General features: G+C 36.3%; 1 protein-coding gene across 1 annotated transcript; it reads right to left on the reverse strand.

Moving 5' to 3' along the window:
* Positions 1 to 4856: 4856 nt before the first annotated feature.
* LOC110100530 lies at positions 4857 to 9272 on the reverse strand. The gene is made up of 7 exons (XM_020828066.1): positions 9004 to 9272; positions 8694 to 8931; positions 8368 to 8431; positions 7993 to 8314; positions 6106 to 7725; positions 5616 to 5976; positions 4857 to 5510 (listed from the first exon to the last, which is right to left on the reverse strand). Exons 1-7 carry the CDS (start codon positions 9270 to 9272, stop codon positions 4857 to 4859), a joined length of 3528 nt encoding a protein of 1175 aa, XP_020683725.1.
* Positions 9273 to 9982: the final 710 nt, after the last annotated feature.

Raw genomic sequence — 9982 nt, forward strand, 5'->3', positions numbered from 1 at the left:
GAAGGTATGCAAAAGGATTCAATGACACTGTAGGAGACTCATGCTACATCCAAAATGTTAGTTCTAACTAGAAGCATTTAATATATAGTTAAACGACAAGGTAATACATTTACATGTATTCAAGTGAATGTCAATGCATAGTTTATTTCCCCCACTAGAGTTGATGATTAATATTTAACAGATGTGTTGTTAAAGATTAATGCAAAAATGAGGTGGTCTAAACTCATAATTACAAATAGAAAACACATCTGTTATTCCATCCACATCAAAGACTATAACAATTATTTTAGAGATAGATGTCTTGCATGGTTCTCCTAGACAACCTATTATACCTTTAATTGCTACCATGTCCACTCGAGGTAGGAACCATTGATTTTAAAGTACAAGACATCAGTAAAACACAATCACCTAAGGTTGAAAGGATTTATTCTTTATTTAAGCTGACAGCAGAAAATTATGATGATGGCATAATCAAGGAGTTTTACACTAATCCATATACAAGTTTTGGGAATAGAAAGTCAGATCAAATCATTATGGATCCAGTGAATCTCAGTTCAACCAGGTTTTGAATATTAAGATGGATAAGATTATTGATGCTTACAAGCCTCTTAATAAATATTGATTGTGTATCCAATATACCACCCACAGAAAATACAAAAAACTATAACAAATAAAGTCTCCTATAAGTTATTATAGGAGACATGTAGTATATCTGCCAAATATCTAAAAATATCCCTCCATATACACTATAGTTTATATGCATATAAGTACACTAAAAAGGGTTGGAAAGCACAATTATATAACCCATATGGGCCCCGACGAGCATATTATTGGTACACATGTGATGTCTAGGGATGCTCCATGGGTCAATAAGTAAATTAAAGTTTGAATCTAAACCTTCTATGCGAATTAATAGGAGTCCACAGGGTTCGAACCATCAAACAAATCTATGATTACAACGACATATATATTTATCTTAATACGTTCATTTTGAGCATTCAATGTCTATAGCAATGAGAATTCACTAATAAAGTCACAAAGCCTATATTGAACCTGATCTTCTATCAACAGCTCGATTGTGTTGACAGTATTCAGTCCATAAATGAAAATGCCCTTAAACACCCTGATGATGGCTGTGTTGAATACAAATCTTAACCAGAGTGTTGATTCCAACATTCAAAGCTCCACCCAAATAATTACAAAATTCCAAAATCATCCAAGTCTAAATATTTAAAATTGAAATTCAACCATCCTAATGATTAAAGTAAAAATCCATCCACCTTCCATAATAGTTTGACGAGGTGGACACATTTGAATATAACTTCAACTCAAATAGAGCCAAATGCTTAGTCGAAAATATCACTAAGATTAATTCTCAAACAATCTCCTACCAATAAGGATGTGGTATGTGTCCTCTGACTGATGATTTTACCACCAAATGGCATCGTAGGATAAACAATTATGACCCGAGGCTCTTTGAACTAAGGGGTTTTGCCGCCAAATGGCACCACAAAATATCAATTAGGGACAGATCTAGTATGTTCCTTAGTTGAATCAAATCCTAGAGACATGAATATATAGGATATGATTCATAGGGCACAAAGCTCTTTAATAGCTAAGGTGGATTTAAATTTGTCCCCTTAGAAAAACATTCACCCCGAGTCTACAAGGTACCCTTGGATGAAGCAACCCATATCTACCAACAAGGATCCTTCTGTCAAGTTGGGTTGACTACCTCCTCTAACTAAGCAACATAGAGACCACGATGGACAGGGATGACGGAAACAAGGAATGTTAATCGATTCTATCATCTATCCCCACCATCCATTTTAAGTGCAAGATGGTAAAATTTCTAATTTTAAATATCAAATCTTCAAAATCTCAACCATTTCCAAACTCTTCAATTATCGAACCCATACTACTACTATATGCCAAATAACACACATCTCTATACATATTTGATTGATGACTAGCCTTAATTGAAAGCTCTCTCTCATTGTTTAGAGGGGTAATTAATTGTAGGGGCTCGCGCCTATAAGAAACCATAACTCAGATCATAAAGTCCTAAAAAAATTAGGGCAAATTATCTGGGCAGTGTCTTATCTACAAACCCATCTCCCTTATAAAATTTAACTCGGAACTTAATCTGTTAAAACTCCCCCCCCGTTCCCACGCACCCCCCCCAGCCCTTTCATCCCCCCCCCCTCAGAAAACAAAAACTCACTCATGGGCGGAGGCCAGGGTGAATTTTTGGAGCCCATAAATTTTTGGAGACTCTATTGGGGATTGGTTTCTCTCTATCTTTGGCTATCTCAACACTGTAGTAGAAGTAAAAATTAATTTGAGCTTAAAATTCAAAACTTTTTAACTTGATCTTTCAAAGAATTAGAAATTTGAATATTCCAAAAATGATCATTAAAAAAAAAATTCATTAAGATAACACATTTAACAAATATTTAAAATTTATGTTATTTGAATTGCTCACTAATATTATCTGATTTTATTTTATATTATGTGCAAGTTTCTGCACTTTGAAAGTGTGGGGTGATGTATCAAATTTTTATTACTAATTTAGGGGACAATAGATCTAACCCTTACCTTTCATTCGTGCAGATGGATCTACAGAACTCCAATGATTGTCCAATTGGGACAAGGTGCTAGGATCCAACAGGCAAAAATTATCATTGAGACGGGAAAGGCTGGAGATACCATCTAGTTGGGTAGCCTCAACTTCCTTATAGTCATTGCAAGGACTATCGTTGTTTTTATGAATGGCGTGAGTACTAAAAGGCCTTCTAGGAGGCCTCAAGCTGCTATGCATTGTGCGCATCTGCTAGCTCTATGACCTATTATCTAGGAGCCTCATAGGAGAAGTTCTGTGTTTGAGAAGCTATTGCAATTTGAAGCCCCAGCTACTAAGAGGGCCGTAGCTTGAGGAAGAATAGTAGTGGTGACTTCCAACACCACTACCCTGTCAACCGGTTTATCTGCACCGGGGAAATATGATGCTAAAGTCTCCTCATCTTGAGGAAGGCTTACAAGGAGGCAAAGGAGAAAGATGAATGTTAAGATCTGAGCTCAGTAGTAATAACTCCATGTCCATCCCTCCAACTTACTGGACTATGAGCAGAGGCAACCATTCCCACCAAGAATGGGTTTGTTGGTCTAAATGGGTCAAAAGAAATAAATAGACTAGGGATCTCAAGAAATCATTTTGGCACCAATAGTCTGAAGTCCTAAATCCTTAGAAGAAGAAGGAACTCAAAACTCTCTTGGCTTGGTTTTATAGGGTCCTAAAGACTATGAAATAGAGTGGACTGAAGAAGAGAAAATATCAGTGGCCATATATGATTGAAACTAGGATAACTCTATAAAGGGAACGCTTATCTATTATGGTAAAGAGAAAAGAAATAAACTATGTTCTGTAAGGTGAGCATCGGGGCATGACACCTGAACCTCGAGTTCATGGATCCACTACAGAAAGGTCCTGGCGGAAAGTAAAAGAAGTCTCGGGGCCAAGGCCTTGTAAAGAAGAAAATGAAGAAATAAGAGAAAACAATATTCATCTGGGTGTGACATATAAGGTAGCTTTCCGGAGATCTGCCCCCAACGACAAATAACATTAAAAATGGACCCCTAAGAAGGACCACGATAGCGCCTAATCTGACGGTCGACAGCTTGGAGAATCCTCCTCGGGATCCCGTCGCTCACTAAATCCACCTAAAGAGTTAGCCAACATTTACCACAGCTAATAGGTCGAAAAAGTTTTCTTGCCAAATCAGGAATAAAAAATCCAATGGCGTCGCCTCTCTAAGATCTGAGTACTAGAAGAGGAAGATGAAAAAAACATGGAAGAAAATATTGAAGAATACTTAGAACAAGAAAAGGATAAAAGGAATAACAAAATGGACATGGAAGTGGTCTACAGGGGAGACACACCAATGTCGGTGATGAGGCCTACTTCGATGATGATGAAGGTGATGACTATTGGCAACCTTCACCTAGGTAAGCACACCGGCATCTCCATGAAGTTGGGTCCACCACTGGCAGGGGTGGTCATTTCCAAGGAGAAGACAAAGTGGAAGAAGAAAAGGAGAATCCCCTCGATGATGAAAACACTACACTCACCAATATGAGAAGGTAGATGAGGTGAAAGATGAGAGCTAAAGATATGGAAATCTACCAGTTGAATAAGTAGATGACTGAGATGATGGCTGAGATGGGGGAAATAATACATATGATGTAGAAAATTATTGCTATCGATGCCAAGCCTAATCCTCCTACCAATCCTCCAAACTTCTAAAAGCCTCATGTTTCAGGAGTACGAACAATCCTTAAGGAGATAATATTGCCATTATCTTTAAGCTTGTGGCTGTTGCACAGCTCGAAGGAATAATTATGGAGAAGATGAAGGCTTTCATAGCTGTTGATCAAGCAGAGAAATTAGTGGAGAAAGGTCATATGTAACTCGCAGAATATGATCAAGTGTAATATCTTAAAGGATATTCTATACCAAAGTTCAATACTTTCAATGATACTAATAATCCCATATAGCACTTAGCTCAATTTGAGATCATATGTAGTAACACATGAGACAACAACGCCTTACTCTTATGATAGTTCGTCAGCAGTTTAACTACAATTACATTTGAATGGTATGTTGAACTACCAAATGATTTTATAAAGATATTTATAGAGTTAGAATCTATGTTCATGAATAGGTTTGCCAATGCAACCGAGAAGATCACAATCGCTGATCTCACTTTGGATAAGAGAAAAGGGGAAGAATCAGTGACAAAATATATCACTCTTTTTTTTTTTGAAAGAAATGCAATAAAATGCATTAATCCAAAGCACTAGTAAGCACAAGTAATAAGAGGATCACATTCTTCTTTGATTAAACTAGACAACAAGGAAGGGATGTGATCAAAAGCAACACTATCAAAAAAGAAACTCTTCTCCAATGCTAAAGTAGCACAACAATTAGCTACTTTATTACATCTTCTATTAGCATGGAGGAAAACAACTTTATTGAAATCATTAAGAAAGCACAAATCAATATTAGGCCATCTATCAACGTACCGTTCATTCTTCTTCAATGAATCTTGAATGAATTTGATCACATTGGCACTATCACTTTCAATGATTAATCCTTTGCATTCCAGCATCCAGCTTTTAAGAAATTCCCTAACCGAGAACATAGCTTCAAGTTCCAATTGAGCAATATCCCAATGACATCCCTTCTTTCCAAAAGCACTTATAAACCTGCCTTTGTGATCTCTTAAGATCCCACCAATTCCAGCCACATTAGATTTAAACAAAGAAGCATCAACATTGATCTTGATCCAGTCTTTCGGTGGAGGGCACCAAGTGCTTTGAGACTCCCTTAGGAGATTAGCACCCCAGCAAGAAAGATGAGGACCAGAATTTGAAATGGCTGTGAACATAGAATTAGAAGCAACCACTGAACTAGGTAATGCACCCTTCCCATGTTTCACATTTTTCCTATTCTTTCATGAATGGTAAACTATATTACAATAAATCTATATAATTCCAGATTTTTCCTGTGCAATGCATTTTAATCCTTGTAAACAACTGTCAAGGGAACTAAAAACTGGGATAGGAATACCCCATTCAACCATTCTTGCTATAACATCAGTCATATGTTTGCAATGCACCATTATATGCTCATAAGTTTCACTTACATTACAACCTCTAGGACACAAATCATCATTTGCAATATTACGGTTCTTCAAGAAAAGATTAGTTGGAATGGATGCCTTCCACAATCTCCACCAAAAAACTTCTAACTTTTTCTTAAGCTTCAATTTCTGTAGCCAAGAAAAATAATCTGTATCCTCCATATTGAATTTGTTAATAAGAATATGCTCATACACCAATGCTGAAACAGTTTTCCCCGAGCATTTCTTCATCAATTCCAACTGGTCCTCACCTTCAAAATCAATATGAACTTGACTGATCAAGTGGATCAAATATAGGTGAAAAAAAATCTGTAACTTATTGTAATCCCATAATCCATTAGTAAGAATAAAATGTTATACATAAACCCCATCAAATGAATTGCAATCAATGAATGTTGGCCACCTGTTAAAACAGCTATCAAGTATCCATGTATCATTTAGAACATTAACCTTATCACCCTTCCCTATTCTCCACCGAACAACCATCTTCAAGCATTTACCACCATCAACTAGAATTTTCCAAGCTGCTGAAGTGATTTTCCTTTGAGCACCATTCATCACATCATTTCCATATCTTTCTACCATAACATGATTAAACAAAGATTGTGGCTTCTGAATAAAGTTACAAGCCAACTTGGATCGAAGTGAACCAATTCTATCAAGTGGGGAATGTACTCCCAAACCTCCAAAGCATCTTGGTTTACAAATATCCTTCCACGCCACATAGTGCATACTTTTACTTTCCTCATTTTTATGCCAAAGAAAACTTCTACAAAGTTTCTCTAACACATATAAAACCCTCTTGGGTACCATAGAATGAGTTACTAAATAATTAGGCATAGATAACAAAGAGCTATCTATAAGAATCAACTTCCCAGCTAAAGAGAGGGACTTCTTACTCCAAGCATTGAGTTTGTCCATCACATTGCACAGAATTTCTTGAAAATCAGCCATTTTAACTCTATTAAGAGCTATCTTAACTCCCAAATACTTCATTTCTTTAACAAATCTAAAACCAAGAACTTTAGCAATCTTTTTCTTGATAGAATATTTAACAACCTTCCCAAATATCATTTGAGATTTGTTAACATTTACTTTTTGCCCAGTCCACCTGCAAAAATCTTCCACAATATTCTTCAAATTCTTTGCTAATTCCACATTTGCATTAGAGAAGATCAAAACATCATCTGCGTACAATAGATGTGTAACAACAGGACCTCTAGGAGAAATTTGTATACCAAGCTTTTGTCCCCTTTGCATAATATAATTTGATAAGAGTTGAGCACATAGGATGAAAAAGTATGGTGATAATGGGCATCCTTGACGGAACCCACTATGAGCATCAATCCAACTAGAATTCTTCCCATTGATAATTATAGAAAAACTAACATCTACCACACATTCTATAAGAAGTTTATAAAAAGCAATAGGAAAACCATACCAATCAACAACATACCGAAGAGAAGTCCATCCCATACTATCATAAGCTTGCTCCATGTCAAGTTTAATGGCCATCAAACCCTTCTTATTCTTGGAGATTTTGAATTTGTGAAATACCTCTTGAGCCAAAAGACAATGATCTGCAATAGATCTACCATGAATGAATGCCACTTGTTCTTCTAAAATCAACTTTGAAATAACCTTCTTCAATCTATTAACAAGCATTGTAGCCACAATCTTATAGTTGGTTTGACAAAGGCTAATAGGCCTATAATTAGATGGAGTCATAGGATTTTTAATTTTAGAAATCATAATAATCAAAGTATTCTTCCACTCATTATGCATATGACAGGATTTAAAAAAGCTATTAACAGCCTTCCAAAGAGTATCCCATACAATGCTCCAATAGCTTTCGTAGAATGAGTAAGTAACCCCATCTAGCCCAGGAGATTTGTTATTGCCTTGCTGAAAAACAGAGTTTTGTAACTCCAAAACATAAAATTCTGCATTTAGAATCATCACCTCTTCATCAGAAATTTTATGTGATTCAAAAACTGAAGGCCAATCCAAAACTTTACAATCCCTGTTTTTCCATTTTTTTCAAAAAAACTGGTAAAAACCCTTTCAATTTGTTCATCTTCATTAAATACATTATTTAGCTCATCTTTGATTTGAGTTATTCTATTCCCTTTTCTTCTAGCCATGACATAACTATGGAACAAATTGGAATTTGTATCACCTTCTTCATGCCACCTAACCTTAGCCCTTTGATTCCACCAAGTAGAGAGCCTTCAATGTGACATTAAGTTCATGTACTTTACTTCTTAGAGCCTCCAGGTCATCAACCGACCAATTTATTCCCAATGCTTCCTTTTTTTGAAGTTCAAGTATTTCTTTTTTCAACTTCTCCTTCAACGAATTTAATTCCCTGTATTTGTTCTTATTCCAAAAAAATAAAGCTTTAAGAGTGCGACTAAGCTTCCTTTGAAGGATCACAGATTCATCTCCCAAGTCCTTCTTGTTCCAAGAATGAAAAACAATACTCTTGGATGCTGGATATGACCTCCAAGTATCTTCAAATCTAATATTCTTAGACTTGAACTGCACCTTCTCATCCTTCTTAATAACTATTGGACAGTGATCCGAAGCCAATCTCATAAGATATCTAGTAACTGCTAAAGTAATTTTTTGAATAGCAATAGAATTAGCCAAACATCTGTCTAACCTCTCCCAGATACGAGAAGTCCCCTCCTTGTTGTTACACCAAGTGAATCATGGTCCCACAAATCCTACATCATGAAAATCAGCATTCATCATAAAACCTTTCATCTCCCTAGGTCCCTTAGAGAACACGAACCTCTTCCCTCCTTTCTTATCTTCTTTGTGGATAATACAATTGAAGTCTCCTCCTATAATAGAAGGAATGTCATTCTTCAAATGCTTTTCCAATTGTTTCCAAAGTTCACTTCTCTCCTTGCAACATATACTACCATACACACTAGCAATTCTCCAAGTTCCTAAAGAGGGAACAAAAATATTACCAATAACCACCTGAGAAGTAGATTCTATAACATCAAAAGACACCATCTTGCTATTCCAAAGAACAAGAATTCCACCAGAGATACCAACAGTAGGATAGTGAAAAAACTCCCACTCACTACCAATAAGATAATCAATCTCCTTTCTATCGATGATAGAAAACTTTGTCTCCATAAGTCCAACAAAAAATACTCCATGTTTCTTAATAACTTCTTTCAAATACAAGGAAGCCTCCCTTTTTCTTGCTCCCCTGCAATTCCAAAATAAAATGGAAGACATTTAAAAAAGTAGAGAAGATGTCTCCCCACTGTTGGGGTTCAACCTTCCAACCTTTTTCTTCTTCTTATGGTCTAGTTCAACCGGCCCCAAGGATTTCAATTCCTTAGCTAACTTGACCTTGGCCAAACTAATTTGAGAGCCCAAAGCACTACGATTATCTTCAACAACTATTACAACATCATTCCTTTTCATGGCTATATCATCTTCATCATTTAATTCTTTATCTTTATCCACATCTTTCTCAATCAATGCAGCAAATCTATTGTTTGTAAGAGTCTCGCATTTCTCAGCAGCAACAATATAATCCTTCATATTAATAGGATTTTTCAATGGAGTCACCTCAGCTATCTAAACATGTTCATTAATCTCATTCCTGTCCTTCTCATTTTCACATGTTATTGTTTCAACTGTATCCATCTGATGATTACTGATAACACTTTTCTCCTCATTATTGCCCTTCACATTTCCACCTCTTCCTTCCATCGCATTCCTCCTGAATCTTCTATTTTTGAATTGGACATGTATCCAAGGTCCATATTCAGCCTTGATTATTGAATTATTACCTTCAACAGCAAGCTTTAAACTTTCCCCTGTAGCTTTGTCAGTCATCTTCTTAGATTGATCCTGGATACCAATCTTCACATTATCAGGACATGTTTTGGACTCATGACCCACTTTACCACATTGGTAGCAAAGTAAATCTATTTTTTCATATTCCACCCTTTGAAAAAATCTTCCAGTTATTCCTTCCACCCAAATTCCATTTGGTAGTTTTTTCTCCAAGTCAATTCTGACGCAAACACGAGCAAATTCACGCTTACTCCTGCGAAACATATTGCCGTAAAGGTACATTGGCGATCCAAGACATGAAGCAATTCTTGCAATACTGTCTTCATCCCAGCAATACAAAGGTAAGCATGGTAATCTAATCCAAATTGGAGCAGAAATACCCTTAAAAGAATTTGGATCAAACGCAGGCGTCCACTTGTCCATCCCCACAATGCACCCATTAACATACCATG

Source organism: Dendrobium catenatum, unplaced genomic scaffold, assembly GCF_001605985.2.
Source record: "Dendrobium catenatum unplaced genomic scaffold, ASM160598v2 fragScaff_scaffold_23, whole genome shotgun sequence".
NCBI classification, from domain to species: Eukaryota; Viridiplantae; Streptophyta; class Magnoliopsida; order Asparagales; family Orchidaceae; genus Dendrobium; species Dendrobium catenatum.

Bases quoted from the DNA above. Each gene is read 5' to 3' on its own strand.
- LOC110100530 (XM_020828066.1), bottom strand. From the start codon at position 9,272: ATGAAGGATTATATTGTTGCTGCTGAGAAATGCGAGACTCTTACAAAC. The intron at 5,977-6,105 runs GTGGCCAACATT...CCACTTGATCAG, and splicing joins CTTGATAGCTGTTTTAACAG to TCAAGTTCATATTGATTTTG. The intron at 5,511-5,615 runs GTTTTTAGTTCC...CATTCATGAAAG, and splicing joins AATGGGGTATTCCTATCCCA to AATAGGAAAAATGTGAAACA.